The sequence below is a fragment of the Crocuta crocuta genome, unplaced genomic scaffold (assembly GCF_008692635.1).
Source record: "Crocuta crocuta isolate KB4526 unplaced genomic scaffold, BGI_CrCroc_1.0 scaffold330, whole genome shotgun sequence".
Classification (NCBI taxonomy): Eukaryota; Metazoa; Chordata; class Mammalia; order Carnivora; family Hyaenidae; genus Crocuta; species Crocuta crocuta.
In genome coordinates, this window is record NW_027530521.1 from 555,311 (window position 1) to 576,281 (window position 20,971).

Genomic DNA, 20,971 nt, shown 5'->3' on the forward strand with positions numbered 1-20,971 from the left:
ACACTTTTGTTGTTTTCTTTTTCACTATCAGCATTTTTGCACTATCAAATGTTTGGGTAGCTATTTTTGCGACGCTAAAATTTAATAAGTGTGTTGCCTTTATTTATGTACATATGTTGCTTTTTTTTGTATGCCCTTTGTAACTGTGTTTGTTATTTATTTTTCCTCCCCCTGACCCTTAAGAGTTCTCATCACTAATCACTGTGTCCCGTCTCACCCACCCACCCATCACGTATAGGCAATCTTGGGAGCTGATCAGCTCTTTCAAGCCCAGCAAGACCTACTACACCGAACCTCTCCTCTCCTCTTATGTTATTATCTCATTAAGTGGGGAAGTCAGTGCTTAGCAACTGATGTTCCAGTTGACACACTGTGAGTTCATTATTCTAATTATTTTTAAAATAAATTGCAAGTTTGATTATTTTTTCATCATCTTCAAAAAATTGTAAACATAATGCAGTAACATGATTTGCCTTTAAAATTCAGAGAGCCTTAGACACTTCATTTTCTAAAGGTTGAAGGCAACTTAGAATCAAAATACTTAAGTGTATATTTATTATATATATGGCTTTTTGAAAAGAAAAAATAATGTTCTGGAGTGGAAGTGAAAAATATATATAATTTCTAAAATATGTCTTTTCTTAAAAACTGTTGAGATAGGTGACTTTTCACGAACACCCACTCTTTTATGCTTATTTTAAGTTGAAGTGTAGTGGACACACATGTTACATTAGTTTGGGGTGTACAGTTTTTACGTGTGTGTGTGTGTAACGTAAAGATAAATCCTGTTGAAGGCAAAATAGTTAGATGAGGTCACGGGGAAAGTCAGACCACACGCAAAAACATACCAGTTATTAAAGGTAGGCTGAGATTTGTTATAACCAGAAGAGAAAGGGAAATCCATTACTTATGAGATTTACATTTTCAATATAAGATAAACCATCCTGTTGGGCAATGTGATTTGGATAGAACTTTTATGTGCAACTTACTGATCAAATTGACAGTGTTCCTGGTAGGGGAACTTGCTGAGGAAATGTTCGTGTGGAAGAACCACTGTCTCTTTGTTCTCACAGGGAGTCCAACCTCCAACACTTGTCCGTCCTGGAGCTCACGGACTCTGGTGCTGTAACGGCAAATAAGTTTGGTAAGGACTGGGCAGTGTGTGCATTTGAGTTTAAATGGGGCTTTTATTGCATATTCATTAAAGTCCTTTGCCATCTTTGCTGCAGAAAGATTGGGTAAGCTCTGCTTTCATTTTGGGAGGTTAATAAGCTAGCTGTGGCCAGAGCCCTCTGGCTGTGAAAGGGAGTCCATGAAACCCCGTGAAGCCCAAATCAGGCATAAATTAAGGGTGTTGCATATATAAAAATATGTATGTGTGTATTGCTGCTTTTCCTTTGTCTATTGATGCCCCCGTGATTAATTCAGCAAAATTATTTTTTAAGTTTACTAAGTTCATGGTAGCTTTCATAATCTTGTCTTAATAAAAATTCAAAAGGCTTCATCTCCCATGCTTAAGAACCATTCTGGAGATTCGTTTTATATTACTTTGGTAGAAAACTTGGAATCTTGGGGCACCTGGCTGGCTTCAGTCAGTAGACCATGTGACTCTTGATCTCAGGATCGTGAGTTCAAGCCCACGTTGGGTGTAGAGATTATACATAAATAAACTTAAAAAAAAAAAAAAAGGTATGGAATCTTGAGACCATATTTAGTGTAAACACTTCCTAAGAAAGATGCTTAGCTACAGTGAGGTCTTAGCTGTAGTGAGGTCAGTGGAAACAAGGAAGGAGTGCAATGTTGATTTAAGTTACTTTTTTTTTTTTTTTGCCTTTGTAGAGCACTTCACACTTTACAAACTGCTTTTATTTATATTGCCATTGATTACACCCATGGCGTGTATTTTACATAATATTTTAAATAATAAATGTTCTTTATTATAGGTATAAAATGAATTGGTAGACTATCTTAATTGAAAATTGATACTACTGTCCTAAGTTCGTGATTGTCATAATTTTTTCTTTTTAAGTATCTAGCCCTCAGACAATTGTGGAATTATTCTTCCAAGAAGTTGCAAGAAAACAAATCATAGCCCATCTCTTCTCTCAACCAAAGGCACCTCTGAGCCAAACTGGGTTGAATTGGCCGGAGATGATTACTGCAATTACCAACTACTTATTGCAGCTTCTGTATCCTTTTAGTTAAAAGCCAGTTCTGAGGTTTTATCTGTTTAAATAGTCGAAGGCTCTTTCTTATTCTCCCTATATAATGAAGTTTTTAAATGAGATTGGTTGCTTATTCCCCCAAGAAATGATTGTATTTACTTTCATATGTCCCAGTTTTTATTTTATTTTCCTCAGGAGTTAGCCAGATTTTATTGGTACACAAATATGTAATACTCTTTTAAACCTTCATACACTCCTCAAGTATTTATTGAGTGGCTCTAGCACTATATGGTAGATGCTGGGTGTCCACTGGCATCAAGAGCATGCGCGGCATACCAGAGTTAAAAGCGATCGCCCAGGGATGAAATACATGCATTGGCTGGTAGTTAATTGAAGTCTGAGTTAGGTGACTAGGCTTTTAGTATATAACCTTTAAACTGTATTTGTCTTATATTAAGGTTATATAGTTAGTGGAAAGAACATGTGCTCCAACACCTTCTCTTTACCTTCTTTTTTAAAAAGTAAGTTATTGAATGGAGTTTGATGCCCAATATGAATACGTATTTAAGCTTTGCCAAAAATAAAAAATCTCCTTATCCAGTGACTAGATGGCCTAGCAATCCCGGTTGTCTCTTTATGGAATGTTTGATGGCAAATTGTCAGTATGTACAGTTGCAGGTGAGTACTGTTGAATATTTCTGGGTTGTTGTTTTTTTTTAATTTTTTTAATCTTTATTTATTTTTGAGAGAGATAGAGTGTAATCAGGGGAGGAACAGAGAGAGAGGGAAACACAGAATCCAAAGCAGGCTCCAGGCTCTGAGCTGTCAACACAGAGCCTGACACAGAGCTAGAATTCATGAACCACGAGTTCATAACCAGAGCCGAAGTCGATGCTTAACGGATTGAACCACACAGGTGCCCCAAATATTTCTGGTTTAGTCATTCTTTTAAAGAATGGGATTTCTGGAATTTTAAATGTTACCTGCATTTTAATTGGTTGATAAAAAGAGCCACAATAATTTAAGCTTGACTGCACCAAAACATATTCCAGAAAATCTCCAGAGAGATTTTCTTTACTTACTTCTCTCTTGACATATCATTCCTCACTTTTTTTTCTAGAGTATCTTGTCTTGTTTTTTAATCCTATTATGTTATCTTTATTTTTATGTTAATTTTTGAGAAGAGACAGAGTTCGAGCAGGGGAGGGGCAGAGAGACGAGGAGACACAGAATACGAAGCAGGCTCCAGGTTCTGAGCTGTCAGCACACAGCCCAATATGGGGTTTGAACTAACAAACTGTAAGATCATGACCTGAGCCAAAGTTGGACACTTAACTGACTGAGCCACCCAAGTGCTCTCTGCTAGGTTGTCTTTATAGTAAAACATACATAGGGGCACCTGGGTGGCTCAGTCCAGTAAGCATGTGACTTCGGCTCAGGTCATGATCTCATGGTGTGTAGGTTCGAGTCCCACATCAGGCTCTGTGCTGACACCTCAGAGCCTGGAGCCTGCTCTAGATTCTGTCTCCCTCTCTGCCCCTCCCCTGCTTGCATGTGTGTGTGCACGCACTCTCTCTCCTTTCTCTCTCACTCACTCAAAAATAAACATTTAAAAATATTATAGTAAAACAAACATAACATTGTCTTCATATAAATCCTTTATAGGACAGACACCTGGGTAGCTTATTCCATTAAGCAGTCTGACTCTTGGTTTCAGCTCAGGTCATGATCTCATGGTTCCTGGGTTCAAGTCCTGAATCAGGCTCCATGCTGGCAGCACAGAGCTTGCTTGGGATCTTCTCTCTTTCCCTCTCTGCCCCTCTCCTCACACACACTTGCTTGCTCGCTCTCAAAATAAATACTTTTTTTAAGTTTTTAAATTTTACTTTGTTTTTTTTTTTTTAGANCCTGGACTCGAATGAAAGAACCGGTAGACCATCACCTGAGCTGAAACAAGAGTCCAGTGCTTAACTGAGCCACCCGAGTGCCCCAATAAATAAACTTTTTTAAAAAATCTTTTATAGGAAGCTAATCATTGAACCAGTAAATATTAAAAGTTGGAAAGTTGCTAAGTTGGAAAAGCATATGTGTGTTTATGTGTGTTGGTGTTATTGGAGTCTGGTTCACTTTTTTAAAGTGTCTAACCTAATATAAGAATAGATTAACAGTATTAGATTAACTTCTGGATGATTTCAGGAATTGCTTTTCTGTTGATTGACTATCTTCTCCCTCTGTGAAGAACTTGGGGGTGGTTATCTCCGTAAATAGTCCTTATTTTCTAATCAGAAAGCACCTTTTATGCCTTTAAGGATTATATTCAACTCCTTCATCCATGGTGTCAAGTCAACATTGGTTCCTGTCGATTTATGCTGGGACGTTGTTACCTGGTTACAGGAGAGGGTCAAAAGGTAAATTGCAGTCATGATGAGCCTACTTCAGTGCAAAGGGAACATGTAGTCTCCATCTAACTAGATTAGGGGAATGGGAGGCACAGAATCCTCTAGGTAAGGATAAAGACAGCTAATGCCAGCAGGAGCCATGGGATTGTTCAGCTTTCTTGTACTTTTGCAGATTAGTTAGAACCTGGGAAAACAGGAAGAAGAAAACATTAAAAACCTTTTACCCCAGGGCAGGTGTTTTTAGGGATGAATTTTGTAAATCAAATTAATTACTCATTTACATTGTTTTTATTACATATTTTTAAAACTTTTATGCTGCTTTCTCCCTCTATTATGGTAGTTTACCTAGTTTGTTCCCGGACGTTCTATTATGTAAATTTTCAAACATGCAGGAAAGTTTAAAGACTTACAATAAACAATCATATACTCACCACTCAAGTTCTACAAATGTTAACATATTGGTTTGGTTACATTTGTCAATTTTCTTATTTAAGTTTCCCTTTTAATAGCATTTAAGTTAAAAAGTGAGATAAAAATATTAAATAATATGTCAGAATTTAGAATAGCAGAAAATGTAAATGGAGTCAACAGTCTTAATTTTTCTTTTTTGGCTTTCTTTTAGCACCTGAACCCCCCCCACCTTCCCCAACCCTGATTTTAGCACCTAGAATTGAAACAGTCCATTAAAAGTCATTTTGTATTCTTTGACTTTTCCAGGCTCTGCAGTGCTTTCGCCAGGCAGCATCTGAAGTGGGCAAAGAGGAGTTCTTAGATCGCTTGATTCGCTCAGAGGATGGGGAGATTGTGTCCACCCCCAGGATGCAGTATTATGATAAGGTACATTATGGCTGGGTTTGGTCTATCTTATACCACCCTGTGTTAAAAATGTTTCTGAAATAATGGCTTTGTTATGTGGGGAGAAAAATAATATAAAAATTTAGTCATTCCCTGAAGTTCCAAGAGAAGAGAAATGAGTTTGCCTAGAGATATTTATTTTTTTAATTATTTTATTTATTTCTGAGAGAGAGAGACACACACACACACAGCGTGAGCAGGGGAGGGTCAGAGAGAGAGGGAGACACAGATTCTGAAACAGGCTCCAGGCTCTGAGCTGGATGTTAACACAGAGCCTGATGCGGGGCTCGAACCCACGAACCGTGAGATCATGACCTGAGCCGAAGTCGGACGCTTAACCAGCTGAGCCACCCAGGCACCCCTGCCTTGAGCTATGTAAAGAAATATGTATTTTAATGAAATTGGTAAATGTTTCTAACTTAAGTGAAATTCCCATCACGGTACCATTTTATTAGCCAAGTCATTACTAGAATTTTATTAATACTAGTCTTGCCAATATCTCAAAGAATTAACTTGTAATGCTGTATTTAGCCTTAATTTATGGTTTGGCCCTCCTCTTCTGGCCTTGTTTCCTACCGCTCTTTGCTCGGGTCACTCATTTTTGGCGACGGTGGCCTGCTTATTATTTCTTACAAACCAAGCTCACATTCTGCCCTTCAAGACCTTTCTACCTGCTGTTACCCCTTTTTCCAAAGAGTCAAACCTCAAGCCCTCGTTTCATGAGATCTCTGCACATTTGTCACCATCTCAGGGAGTTCCTCTCTGTCTCCCCATGTGGAATAGCTGTGGTGCCCATAGCTGACCCACACACACCCTGCCCCCCCCATCACATGCAGATTGAGGCACTATGGGCAGTGTCTGTCCTTGCTATGCTTTATTATTTCCTTTATAACATTTAACCATGCTTATTGTTATATTTTAGACCCCTATTTGTTATCTGAATTTCCCACCAAAAAGTAAATGCAGTAAAGGCAGGCATAACCACTTTGTTCATAAAATGATTTTTTTTTAATGAGCTCTACACCCAATGTGGGGCTTGAACTCATGACCCCAACGTCAAGAGCCACATGCTCTACCAGCTGAGCCAGCCAGACGCACCAAGATAAATGAAGTAGATTTTTAAGGGTTTTTGTTTTGTTTTGAGAAAAGGAGGCCGCGGGGAGTGAAGGGCAGAGAGAGAGAATCCTAGGAGGGGCAGAGGGAGAGAAAGAAAGAAAGAAGCGGGGCTTAGCCAGTGTGGGACTCTAACTCACAAACTGTGAGTCCATGACGTAAGCCTAAGCCAGGTGCTTAACTACTGAGCCACCCAGGTGCCCAAGATACATACATTTTTTTTTTTTCTTAGTGATCTCCACACCCAATGTGGGACTCGAACTCACAACCCTTAGATTGAGAGTTGTATCCTCCACCAGCCAAACCAGCCAAGTCCTCTGAATTCTAAGGAATTTTAATCTGAGACTAGATAGATTTGAAGAATTGATAAATCCCCTGAAATTGTGTGTAAAATGTTGCTTGTATTTTTTCTGTGGAGAAGCTCCATAGCTTTCATCAAAAGAAACATATTGACTCAAAAAACCTGAAACTTACTGATTTTTAAAAAATGCAAAAAAAGGGGGGGGACTTAATCACTGCTCCAGTGAACCCCAAAGTGGGCCTTGGGAAGAAAATACTCACAGAAGAATTAAGTTAGGATGTGCTAATGTTTAATAGAAGGATCAACCTGGGGTGCCTGGGTGGCTTGGTCAGTTGAGCGTCTGACTTCAGCTCAAGTCATGATCTCACATTTCATGGGTTCGAGCCCCACATCAGGCTGGTTGCCAGCAATGTGGGGCCTACTTCAGATTCTGTCTTCCTCTCACTCTGCCCCTGCCCCATTCATATTCTCTCAAAATAAACATTTAAGAATAAAAAGAAGGTACAAGCAAATGAGGACAAAATAGGGCTCACACTTCTGTCTTTGATAGGAGCTCTTCATCAACCACATTGGAAGGTAAAAACAGTGACAATCTGTAATCAGGTCTGATAAGAATCAGCTAAATACAGTTGAACTTCTCAGGCATGCGATTTTAAAATCTAAGTAAATGTAGCTTGAATTAAAATTTCAATTTAAGATAATATGAAACCATGAAAACTTTCAAGGTATTAAACATCCTAATCACCTCTGGTGGAGTATAAATTGGTGTCAACCACTTAGAAAAACTCGGTGTCTACTAGCTGCAGTCATTGACACACCCTCTGATCCAGTAATTCCAGTTCTAAATCTATCCAGAAACCCGTACATATTTACCAAAAGAGATGTGCAGTTACATTCCAAGCATCATATTCATAACACTCATACACTAGAAACCCAAGTGCCTGTTGACAGAATGGATCAATAAATTATGGTATATTCTTTGAGTAAAATACAACATCAGTGAAAGGAATTGCTGCATGTAATAACAGGTCAGCTTTATAGACATGTTAAGCAAAATAAGGCAGACACAAAAAAATTCATACCATAACATTCTGTTTCCATGAAATTAAAACCAGTAGAAGTCAGTAGCAGCTGGAAGGAGTCACATGGGAGTTTTGGAGTGCTGCTATAATATAATTCTTATTTTAGGCCCCTGTTACATGGATATGTTTACTTTGTGAGCATTCAGTTAGCTATGTGCCTAGGATTTATGTGCATTTCTAAATATATCCTGTCTTTCAGTAAAAAGTATAAAAAACTAAGCATCCAAAAGAAAAAAATAAGGAAAAGAATAAGTACTAATAAAAATAATTTAGGGGCACCTGGGTGGCTCAGTCTATTAAGCGTCTGACTTCGGCTCAGGTCATGATCTCACGGTTCGCGGGTTCAAGTCCCGGGTCAGGATCTGTGCTGACAGCTAGCTCAGAGCCTGGAGCCTGCTTCAGATCCTGTATCTCCCTCTCTCTCTGACCCTCCCCTGTTCACGTTGTGTGTGTGTGTGTGTGTCTCAAAAACATTAAACATTTAAAAAAAAATAATTTTAAACTTTTTTATTTTTACTTCATCTATAAATGTATATGTTGAGCGTATCATACCTATATATTAGACAGCTGTGTGTATGTAAGTAAATACGTGTGCACAGGTCTGGGAGAGTAGGCACAGGCATTGTTAATAGGGTGGACAGTGAAATAAGTTTGAAGAGAACTGTTCTGTCTTATTTTAGAAATGGGTCATATCAAACATTATTCACCCTATGGTTTTTTCTAAGGCTATGGTGGTAGTTTATTTACTGGACTTTAAATTCCTCTGTGACCTAAACAAGAGGAAAAGTTAGTGAAATTGCCTTTGTTCCCTCAACAAATACTGAGAGCCCTAAACATTGAGGATAGAGCTGTGAACAAAAAGACCAATAGCAAATTTTACAAGAAACCGGTTATTTGACAGTAGACTCTAAAGGAAAGTCTTTTTTTTTTTCAATTGTATTTATTTTAAGTAATCTCTACACCCCAACATGGGGCTCCAACTCACAACCCCGAAATCAAGAGTCACATGCTCTTCCAACTGAGCCAGATGGGCTCCCCTAAAGGAAAGTCATAAATATTAATCCTGTCTTGTGGTTAGCATCTTTGATCTTAACTAGTTGTCTTTCTGATTGTTTTAAATTTTATTTCAATTTGAAGTGCACTACCATATTACCTTTCATGGACACTCCCTCCATTTCTCTTTAGGTTTTGCGTCTACTGGATGTTATTGGTTTGCCTGAGCTAGTTATTCAGTTGGCCATGTCAGCAATAACTGAAGCAGGTGATGATTGGAAAAGTCAGGTAAGAACTAACTGTAATCTAGCTGTTTCCCTTTAGATTGGTCATGGATGTAGTATTTTAATTTCTACTGTTCTTTTCTCCCTTATATTTGATATGTAGGCTACTTTGAGGACGTGCATCTTCAAACACCATTTGGATTTGGGTCACAATAGCCAAGCATATGAAGCCTTAACCCACATTCCTGATTCCAGCAGGTAGTCAATCCCAGTCTTTTTTAGAGAAGACAGTTTAGCAGCTCTATTTAATCCACTGAGACGGTTTGCCTTCACATCCCTTTTTTGCCTTCTAGGCGGTTAGATTGTCTGCGGCAGCTGGTGGTAGTTCTTTGTGAACGCTCACAGCTACAGGATCTTGTAGAGTTTCCCTACGTGAATCTGCATAATGAGGTAATTTTACTTGTCCACTGATGACTGGTCATGGCAGTGGTGGTTGTTTCGCTAACTACTAACTTTGATATCTAATTGCTTCCCTGTCGTTAGGTTGTGGCAATAATTGAATCACGTGCACGAGCTGTGGACCTTATGACTCACAATTACTATGAGCTCCTCTATGCCTTTCACATCTACCGCCACAATTACCGAAAAGGTGAGCAGTTGAAGCTGACAGTCTTTGTCGGGGGCAACCTTAGCAGTTTAATCATGTTTACAAAAATACCGTTTGACTTTTGGAATTTTTACCTTATTTTTACTATTGAATGAGTGTTCTCTACAGGCATTTGGGGAAATTATATTTAATTACAAGATTGGCTTCACCCTTCTGAAGATTACCTGTTAGCCTTCAGGATATGCACTTATCCCATTCTACAACCTTCTTGAGGTTTTTCCAGTGAGATGTCATTCTATCTATATCTTCTGATTTTAAGACAAACTTTAACTTTTTTACTAGAGGCATCTTGAATTCTTGTGGGTGGTTTTAAGCTCTTTGCCAGCTTGCTATTGGCCTTTTCTTATTTTTGTTGATTCATTTCAGAATAAGTTGTGGACATCATATCTCAATGCACAGTTAAGATGCATCTCCTAAAGACATTTTCTAATATAATCTCAATACAATTATCAGATTAGGGAAATATAACTAATTTCATGAATTAAATGTAAATATAATACTATTGTGATTTCTTTAAGTTTATTTTGAGAGAGCATGTGTGTAAGAAGAGGAGAGGGACAGAGAGAGAGAGAGAGAACCCCAAGCAGGCTTCATACTCACAGCACGAGTCCAACATGGGGCTCAGTCTCAAGAGCTGTGAGATCATGACGTGAACTGAAATCAAGAGTCAGTTGCTCAGCCCAGTGAGCCACCCACAGGCCCCTATCGTGATTATTTTTATAACACATTCCTCCCACAGCATCCTTACCTGCTGATCTAGAATCACAGTATTACAGGGCACCTGGGTGGCTCAGTTGGTTAAGTATCCAACTCTTGATTTCGGCTCAGGTCATGATCTTACAGTTTGTGAGTTTAAGTCCTACATCTGGCTCTACACTAACAGTACAGAGCCTGCTTGGGATTCTCTCTCTGCCTCTCCCCTACTTTCCCTGTCTCAAAATAAATAAACTTTAAAAAAAAATAGAGTCAGGCACCTGGGTGGCTTGTCGGTTAAGCGTCTGACTTTAGCTCAGGTCATGATCTCACAGTTTGTGAGTTCAAGCCCTACGTTGGGTTCTGTGCTGACAACTCAGAACCTGAAGCCTGCTTCAAATTCTGTCTCCCTCTCTCTCTGCCCCTTCCCCGCTCATTCTCATTTTCTCTCTCTTCCTCTCTCTCTACCTCTCAAAAAAGGAAAGAAAAGAAAAGAAAAAAAATGTTAAAAAAAAAAAAAATAGAATCACCGGGAACCTGGGTGGCTCAGTCAATTAGGCATCTGACTTTGGCTCAGGTCATGATCTCACCATCTGAGAGTTCGAGCTCCACATCAGGCTCTGTACTGATAGCTCAAAGCCTGGATCCTACTTCTGATTCTATGTTTCCCTCTCTCTCTGCCCCTTTCCTGCTTGCTCTCTCTCTCTCTCTCTCTCAAAAATAAAAATAAATTTTAAAAACTAGAATCACATATTGTATTTATTTGTCATGTCTCTTTAGTGTCCTTTAGTCCGGAGCACTTCTTTTAGCCTTACTTTGCCCTTGATATCATTTATATTTTTGAAGAGTACAAGCCAGTTATGTTTGTAGAATATATTTTAGTTTGGATTTGTATGATGGCTAATGAAGTCTTTATCAGAACAACTAAAATGAGCATAGCATAATGTATAGAGAAGTTGAATCACTGTGCTATACCCCTGAAATTAATGTGGCATTGTGTCAACTATTCTTAAAAGATTTAAAAGAAAAAAAAATTATGGGACACCTGGGTGGCTTAGTCAGTTTAGCGTCAGACTCGGTTTCAGCTAAGGTCATGATCTCAGGGGTCCAGGAGATCAAGCCCTACATCTGGCTCTTTGCTGATAGCACAGAGGCAGCTTGGGATTCTCTGTCCCTCTCTCTCTGCCCCTCCCCTGCTCACACAGGTGCACATACTCTGTCTCTCTTTCTCAAAATAAATAAACATTTTTAAAAAATAAGAGCCTTAGGGGCGCCTGGGTGGCTTAGTCGGTTAAGCGTCCGACTTTCGCATAGGTCATGATCTCGCGGTTCGTGGGTTCGAGCCCCGCGTCGGGCTCTGTGCTAACTGCCAGCTCAGAGCCTGGAGCCTGTTTCAGTCTGTGACTCCCTCTCTCTCTGACCCTCCCCTGCTCACGCTGTCTCTCTCTCTCTCTCTCTCCTAGAAATAAATAAAAAATTTAAAAAAAAAAAAATAAGAGCCTTGGAGGCTTAAAAAAATTAAAATCTTTGAGACAGGAAGAAAAAGAACAGCTTAGATGATGGGATTACATGTCTGTTATAAGATCTTGTTTTACAAGATCACCATTGTGGTTCCCTTTTGGAAATGGTAACATTTTTATACCGTTTTCACTCAGAGAACTTTTCATACGGTTTCTTGCTGATTTTCATTGGCAAGAATAGATGAAAGCGATTTGTAGATGTGCTCTTAATCTTCCTGATGGTAAAACATGTTTGTGTATTCCTTATATTCTTGACCCATACAGACAGAGAAATATAGGTGGTTAAATATCACTCACTGTTTGCTTTTATAGTTACAACATCCTTTACGTTGACCTGGTTAAGACCAGTTTAGCTTGATTAATGTTCAGGTCTTTCTGAAGTGAGACTTGTTCTTCTAAAAAAATGTCTTACATATTCAGAAACATTTGTTGGGGAGAAAAAGTCAACTTAATTTAAATAAAATTATATAAATTTTAAAACTTAGAATGAAAAATAGTATCACTTGAAAACTAAAAGAAATTTTAGGTGCTCTTTGATTTCTGTAGTCTTCTGCTGTCTCAGAACAAGGTGTTTTTCAATATCTCATTCAACCTGTGTAACTAAAGTATTGTAAAAATCATCTGTTCTTGAGCAGAGCATCCAAACATTTTTTGGTCTCATGGTGTGGAATTAGGTAATGAGGTGGCTGAAACTAGCCATCTAAACTAGTCTCCTGTCTGAGGATGTAGTGTCTAAAAGTCAGAAATCGGGACAGCTGGCTGGTTCAGTTGTTAGAGCTTGGGACTCTTGATCTCAAGGTCATGAGTTCAAGCCCCACGTTGGATGTAGACATGACTTTTTAAATGAATGAATGTGTGTCAGAAATAACATTTACATGATCTTTTTCCTTTTTCTTAATTGTAGTAAAATACACATAGCATAAACTTTACTAATTTAATCATTTTGAGTATACAGTAATGCTACGTGCATTCACATTAAACGTAACCAGTGTCCAGGACTTTTCATCTTACAAAATGGAAACACTATACTCATTAAACAACAACTTCCCATTTCCACCTCCTGCAGCCGTTGGCAGCCTTCATTCTACTCTCTGTCTCTGTGAATTTGGCTACTGAAATAATTTAGTATTTGTTTTTTGTGACTGGATTTTTTTTTTTTTAATGTTTTATTTCTAGGAGAGAGAGAGAGACAGCATGAGCAGGGGAGGGGCAGAGAGAGAGGGAGTCACAGACTCTGAAACAGACTCCAGACTCTGAGCTGGCAGTCAGCACAGAGCCTGACGCGGGGCTCGAACCCACGAACCGCAAGATCATGACCTAAGCGAAAGTCGGACACTTAACCGACTAAGCCAGGCGCCCCCCCCTTTTTTTTTTTTAAGTTTATTTTGAGAGAGAGAGAGATCAAGTGGGGGAGAGATGGAGGAGTGGGTGAGAGAGAGAGAGAATCCCAAGCAGGCTCTGCACTGTCAGTGTGAGTCTGATGTGGGGCTCAAACTCACTAGCTGTGAGACCATGAGCTGAGCCTAAGTCAGACACTTAACCAACTGAGCCTCCCAGACACCCCTTGTGACTGGCTTATCTCACTTAGCATAATATCTTCATGGTTCATCCAAGTTGTAGCATGTAACTTCTTTGTGAGACCGAATAATATTTTATTATACGTATATGTCACATTTTGTTTATCCATCTATCAATGGGTGCTTGAATTGCTACCACCTTTTGGCTATTTATTATGAGTAATGGCTGCAGTGAACAAGGGCAGACAAATATCTCCTCAAAGCTCTGCATTCCATTTTTGGACTATATGTCCAAAAGTGAAATTGCTGGATCACAAGGTAATCCTATTTTTAATTAAAAAAAAATTTTTTTTAATGTTTATTCATTTTTGAGAGACAAAGAGTGAGTAGGGGAGGGGCAAAGACTGAGGGAGACACAGAATCCGAAGCAGGCTCCAGGTTCTGAGCTGTCAGCATAGAGCCCGACATGGGGCTTGAACTCACTGACATCAAGATCATGACCTGAGCTGAAATCGGACACTTAACCAACTAAGCCACACAGGCGCCCCGCCATTTTTAATTTTTTGAGGAACTGTCAGTACTGTTTTCCACAGCAGGTAGGTTCCCACCAGAGTATACAGCAGTTCCCGTTTTTCCATACCCTCACCAATACAGGAGTTCTTGTGGTTAAACTCAATCTCATTTTAAATTTTAATATTTGATAAGTATAAAAATTCTCTAAAACACTTTTTTAATATTTTATATTTTAAGTAATCTCTACACCCAACATGGGGCTTGAACTTAAAACCCCAGGATTAAGAGTCACATGTTCTTCAGACTGAGCCAGCCAGGCGCCCCTCTAAGACACATTTTTGAAGTTCTGATGCCTGACTTATTATTGCCTCCTAGCTGGTACAGTGATGTTTGAGTATGGAATGCGTCTTGGCAGAGAAGTTCGAACTCTGCGGGGACTTGAGAAGCAAGGCAACTGTTACTTGGCCGCCGTTAACTGTTTACGACTTATTCGTCCAGAATATGCATGGATCGTACACCCAGCATCTGGTGCAGTGGTATGAAAACTTTCCATCTTAGAGTCTGGAGAACATTTAACTTACTAGGTTTGGTCCTTTTGAATTTGGCTTAGTCCTTTTAAAAACATCACCTGAGGGACACCTCAGTAGGTCGGTCGGTTGGGCATCTGACCTCAGCTCAAGTCATGATCTCGCGGTTTGTAGGTTCGAGCACCCCATCGGGCTCTGTGCTGACAGCTTGAAGCCTGGAGCCTGCTTCAGATTCTATGTCACCATCTGTCTCTACTCCCCACCTGCTCATGCTCGCTCTCGCTCTCAAAAATAAATAAATTTTTTAAAGTTTTTTTTTTTTTTTTTTAAGAAAAAAAGAAAAGAAAACATCACCTCATTTTGCTTCATTTCACTGAAAATTTCTGCTGGGATATTTGTGAACTTCTATTTTTGCAACAATTTGTTTGTTATATATTACTACCTCTTTAGTTCTCAAGTTTAGAATTATTATAGGAAGAAGTATTGCAGTATGGTTTTGGAATTAGACCTAACTTCAAGCAGATTACTTAATGTTTTGCTGTCCAGTTATTCTTTAGCATAAAATAGGGATGATGATGATCATGATCATGATCATGATGTCTACCCTGTAGGATTTGGGGGGTATCAAATGAGGTTATTCACGTCGATTGCTTAGAACAGTGACAGTGCCTGGCCTGCAAAAAGTGCTCAGCAAATGGGCGCTGCTTCCATTTCAGTCATTTTTGTTAATTCAGTCTACAATTAACTGTTTTAAAGAATGTGCACTTTGAGTGTTTCCTTTCATGCTGATGGGGTCATATATGCACAGCGACTTGTGCTGTGCATAGTTTGTGCATTTACTAGGCTATTTCCTGGGGTTAGGGGTGGAGAATATAACTCTGGAGGCAAGGAAAATCAGATCGTTTATATGGGGGTTAAATCTATGTCCTTAGACCCAATAACATGTTAGAGCTAAGTTGGCTAACTTGACAGACAATTCCTTTGTCTGATAGTTACAGCACCTTTGTAAGAAGAGCTGTGCTGATTGAAATAAGCATAATTTATGTGGAGAAAATTTAAGCTTGAAAGTTCTGGGTCAGTTAATGGTATCAGAATACAGTGGACCCTTGAACAACACAAGTTTGAACTGTATAAGTCCACTTATACTTACACACAGATTTTTAAAAAATTTTTTTAAATGATTTATTTCTGAGAAAGAGACAGCATGAGCAGGGGAGGGTCAGAGAGAGAGGGAGACACAGAATCTGAAACAGGCTCCAGGCTCTGAGCTATCTGTCAGCACAGAGCCCGATGCGGGGCTCGAACCCATGAACCATGAGATCATGCCCTGAGCTGAAGTCGGACGCTCAACCAACTGAGCCACCCAGGCGCCCCTACTTATGCACAGATTTTTTAAATGAATACAATAATGTAAATGTATTTTCTCATGATTTTTTTTTATTTGCTCTAGCTCATTTCATTATAAAAATACAGTGCATAGTACAAATAACATACAGAATATATGTTAATCAACTCTTTGTTATTGGTAAGGCTTCCAGTCATCAGTAGGCTGTTATGATTTGGGATTAGTCAGAAGTTACATGCGGATTTTCAGCTGTGCAAGGGTTTGGCCCCTCAACCCCCACGTTGTTCAAGTGTCAACTGTACTAACGTTTTATAGTTAAGCACTTGTTTTGACTTTTCAGTGCGATCGCCCTGGCGCGTCCCCTAAGAGGACTCATGATGGAGAATGCACAGCTGCTCCAAGTAAGTTGGAAGTCTCCCACGGATTCTTTGCTAGTTGTGTTACAGTATTATTTGTATTAAATGTGTGTTTTTATATAGTAGTTGTAAATTATGTATAGTATTATAAAAATCCTGTTAAGTTCCTTCTTTTAGCTTCTTTTCAGTATTCTGCTAAAAGTTGTCTGATAGCTCTTCGAAAACTTTGTATGGCTGCACGAGACATGAAGATGCTTAAGAGAGAGTGCTTGTTTTTGTTGCTCACTGATGTAAATCAGTCTAGTGTCAAACTTGTTTTGTCGGGCTCCTTAGATACTACCATGGAGACATTGTATTCCTCCTTAAAGTGCCTGGGCCCCAGAGTTGGACACATCTGGTTTTAATTCTCCCCTTTCAACCGTGGACACATTCCTTTCATACTGATGTAGATAACTGCATCTCAGAGTTGTAAGAGTTAAAAGGAAATTCTGTGTAAAGTACCATGTAAGCATCTTCTCGACTGCAGCTGCAATTCAAGTACTTTGATTTGGCTCAGCTGCATGCTAGAAGCAAGGCCGTTGCTTTATTTTTAAGTTTGCTTTTATGGAGCCCCCTCTTTTCCCTCCAGTGCTTCTGGAATTGACATTGAGTTGATGTTTAGTGGAAATTGACAGACTGAGTGAATAGTCACTGATAGGCACTTCCTTTGTACTTTGGGAATTGAAAGCATTTTTCTTTGTCTTCTAGCCAACCGACAGATTGAAATTCTGGAACTGGGAGACCTGGAGAAAGAGTGTTCCTTGGCCCGAATCCGCCTCACTCTGGCTCAGCACGACCCATCGGCAGTTGCAGTTGCAGGTAGGAATGCGGGAGTCCGGGGGCACCGACGGCACACTCGCTTCAGGCCAGGCAGTGGCCGCAGTATGCTAGACTGGCCAGAGCCGCTCACAGTCACTCGGAGATGCTCATTGCCAGACATGGCTTTGGCGCTTTGGCTCATTGGCATACACCACTTTCTGCACTAAATAACTCTTTTCCATTTCCACAGGAAGTTCATCAGCTGAGGAGATGGTCTCTCTCTTGGTTCAGGCTGGCCTTTTTGACACTGCCATATCACTCTGTCAGACTTTCAAGCTTCCCTTGACGCCAATCTTTGAGGGACTTGCTTTTAAGTATGTATGAAATTATCTTTCCATAGTCTTTATTTCCTTTCTTTTTTTTTTTTTTTAATGTTTATTTTTTCAGAGAGAGAGAACAAGTTGGGGAGGGACAAAGAGAGGGAGACAGGATCCACACTGTCAGCACAGTACCCAAGCCAGTAGTATCCTATAAGCCAGTTGTGCTTTAAAGAAGTGCTTTTGTCTAGCCTACCACAATCATTTTTTAATTTCTTTTAATTATGTTTTTTTTAATCTTGACTTGTAGCTTCTCTTGAGAAATCAAAAAACCTGGCATCCCTAGGCTCACATCCCCCACAGGACAGTAGATAATGTGGCCTAAACACTGGTGTCCATTTTAGAAAAGGCATGTATTCAGTCCTTTAGGACAGCCATTGACCCTGTAAGCATTATTAAAAAGTACTTCTTATTGAAGTAACCTTGTACCTAAATATTAGTCAAGTAGTTTGTGAATTGGAAATATTTTTTAAACTTTCAGAATTTTTCTCTTAGAAGTAAATTATCTCTTAATACTTACCAATAACCTTGTGGGTCCTCCAGTTATGTGGCTGTGAGGAAAGGAAAGAGCCAGTAGTGAATTCAGCAGCAGACTAGAGCTAAAGTTACCACTTTTTCTCTAGTTTTAGCAACAAAATAACGCGGCTGTTTTCAGCAAATTAGTTTATCATATGTGGAACCATTTTCATTGCAGATGCATCAAGTTGCAGTTAGGGGGCGAGGCAGCCCAAGCGGAAGCCTGGTCCTGGCTAGCAGCCAATCAGCTCTCATCAGTCATCACCACTAAGGAATCCAGGTACAGCTCTAGTGCTCCTGCACCCCAAGGGGCTTACCCTCCAGACGCTTCCCCTGATGCCCAGTTGGTGTCTTTCTGAGTGCACTTCAGTTTCTTTAGAATCCTTCTCTAACCCTAACCCTCAGTAAACTTCCCTTCCTTGAATCACATTTACAATTTGTCTTACACAACTTGGCGCTTTAGAATTGGAACATTTAACAGTTTGGAAGTCCTCTGATGTTAGTTTTCAACCCCTAAATTAGCACACCAATATCACCACTAAAATACAGATCTGTCGCCCTCGTCTTCTAAATCAGAGCTTCTACATGATTCTAACACTTGGTCAGGTTTGGAAACAGTGATGTGAACCAATTTCCTTGTTTTAGAAAGCTGTAACAAAGAAGTGAAGTGAATTGTGTAGTTAAGTAAAGATGCAGTTAGTGGGAGAGAAATAGAATCCATGTCTGTGATTTCTAGTATTACCACTAAGTCACACTGACCCTGATAATAATAGTTGCCATTTAGCTATGTTATCAGCTCGATAGTGAGCTTCTAAAGATTTTTTTCTACTTGTAAATAGATGCTTTGAATGGCGCTGTAAATATCTGTTAAGAATCTGGAACTCATTAGTCCTTTCTGCTTTTATCAAGTGCTACAGATGAAGCATGGAGACTATTATCAACTTATCTGGAAAGGTACAAAGTTCGGAATAACTTATATCACCACTGTGTAATCAACAAGCTCTTGTCTCATGGAGTGCCTCTACCTAATTGGCTAATAAACAGTTACAAGGTAAGTGGTATCTTAACTTGTATAGAGTAAGAAGCTGGTCGTTATCAGTAAGAATAACTTCATGAGATGATAAAAAGAAGAGGTGATAATTTATGGAAGTATACTGATATACTTTGGGCAGCTTCTCAAACTTAGCTAAAAACACTAAGAACAGCTGAACTTGAATTCCATACGAAGTACTGGATGTTTAGAATTAAAGTTCTACAGGTTAGTGATTAAGTTCATGCCTGCTAGTGTGCTCACTGAGCAATGACTATATGCATGACACAGTATTTACTGTTCATTATGCAAAAAACTCACAGGAGTGGGTGAAGTTGTTTTCAAAACTACAACGGGGTGAGTTTTGTCAAAATTGGATTTTTGGACTGCCTGCATCAGAATTACCTGGGTAGTGGGCTTCTTCAAAATACAGATTCCTGAGCCCCATTTAAAGAATCAAGTTGTCTGGAGCTGGGATCTGGGATCTATACTTTAACAAGCTCCTAATTTGAAACAATGCATGCTTAAGTGTGAAAACTGTATCTGGAAGATATTGGGTGGAATAGGGAAAGAGAGAAGGTAAAGTTTAAAATCACAAGTTGATCTGTTTTTTTTTCTTTTTGGGTTTTGTTGTTGTTAAGTTCGAAAGTAGAAAAGCAAAAAAAAAAAAAAAAGAAAAGCAGCTAGGATGATAAAAGTTACAAATGTCATATCAGCATATAGAAAGCATAATTACATAATTAGTAGAGCCCTTCCAAACTGAGGTTGTATTCACTTTTGTTTCACCCTGAGTTAAATAAATTTAATTCAGGTATTGAAAGTTGGTGATACTTTTAACTTCTTTTGCATTTGTCATTTATATATTTTTGAGAATTAATGTGAATAGATCATCTCTTTAGTACTCAGTATATCTGAGAAGGTTTGTTGACTTTTACTATGACTGTGGACACTGAATAAATGTGCCTTAGATCACAAAACAAGGCAGGAAGACCACTTAACAGATAAAGTCTTACAAGTTGCCCAGAATTAATTGGGCTCCTAGGAATCCAACCCTGGTCCCAAGATGAGTAAACGAAGATGCTCATATATTTATACTGAGAAGTGTAAGTGCCAGGGAATTAGACACTCAGCATCCTTTGGTCATTGCCCAGGTGAGATAGAAATAGGTAGATGTTCTTAATCTCTGACTCTTTACAGAAGGTCGATGCCGCTGAGTTGCTCCGTTTGTACTTAAATTATGACCTTTTAGAAGAAGCTGTGGATTTGGTTTCAGAATATATAGATGCTGTATTGGGGAAAGGACATCAATACTTTGGAATTGAGGTAGGCATGCGTATATGTTTCTGTATTATCACTCTAACAAAATGATAGTAGGATGTAAAAGTAGATTGAACAATAGGATAGTGGATTTACCTTTTACTATTTGTAGTTATGCAACTAGTTATTTTGTTTTTGTTGTTTTTTAAGATTTTATTTTTGGATTGCCCGGGTAGCTCAGTCAGTTGAGTGTCTGACTCTTGATTTCAGCTAATTTCATGATCTCACCGTTCATGGGATTGAGCCTCAAATCACGCTCTGGGCTGCCAGCTTGGGTTTCTCCCTCTCCCTCTCCCTCCCCCCTCCCTCTCTTCCTCTCTCTCTCTCTGCCTCTTTCCCATTTGCACACATTTGCACATTCTCAAAATAAAGAAAGAAACTTTTTAAAAAAAAAAAAAGAAAGATTTTATTTTTAAGTAATCTTTGCACCCAGCGTGGGGCTCAAACTCCTACCCTCAAGATCAAGAATTGCATGCTTCACCAACTGAGCCAGCCAGAAGCCCCACGACTAGTTTTCCCTACAATCAGGAACTGACACTACAGGGGCGCCTGGATGGCTTAGTCGGTTAAGCGTCCGACTTTCGCTTAGGCCATGATCTCGCAGTTCGTGGGTTCGAGCCCCGCGTCGGGCTCTGTGCTGACTGCCAGCTCAGAGCCTGGAGC

General features: G+C 39.3%; 1 protein-coding gene across 1 annotated transcript in view; it reads left to right on the top strand.

The window, feature by feature from the left end:
* The window catches only part of NUP160 (nucleoporin 160), a 49,687-nt gene that overhangs the window by 25,646 nt on the left and 3,070 nt on the right, over positions 1-20,971 (top strand). The window contains exons 18-34 of the mRNA XM_077767276.1: positions 239-372; positions 1,074-1,144; positions 2,030-2,189; positions 2,774-2,843; positions 4,475-4,573; positions 5,282-5,401; positions 9,101-9,196; positions 9,296-9,390; positions 9,486-9,582; positions 9,676-9,781; positions 14,418-14,578; positions 16,255-16,315; positions 17,018-17,128; positions 17,319-17,442; positions 18,140-18,241; positions 18,871-19,012; positions 20,189-20,314. Coding sequence (XP_077623402.1) covers positions 239-372; positions 1,074-1,144; positions 2,030-2,189; positions 2,774-2,843; positions 4,475-4,573; positions 5,282-5,401; positions 9,101-9,196; positions 9,296-9,390; positions 9,486-9,582; positions 9,676-9,781; positions 14,418-14,578; positions 16,255-16,315; positions 17,018-17,128; positions 17,319-17,442; positions 18,140-18,241; positions 18,871-19,012; positions 20,189-20,314 — 1,875 coding nt within the window. The remainder of the gene's footprint in view (positions 1-238; positions 373-1,073; positions 1,145-2,029; positions 2,190-2,773; positions 2,844-4,474; positions 4,574-5,281; positions 5,402-9,100; positions 9,197-9,295; positions 9,391-9,485; positions 9,583-9,675; positions 9,782-14,417; positions 14,579-16,254; positions 16,316-17,017; positions 17,129-17,318; positions 17,443-18,139; positions 18,242-18,870; positions 19,013-20,188; positions 20,315-20,971) is intronic.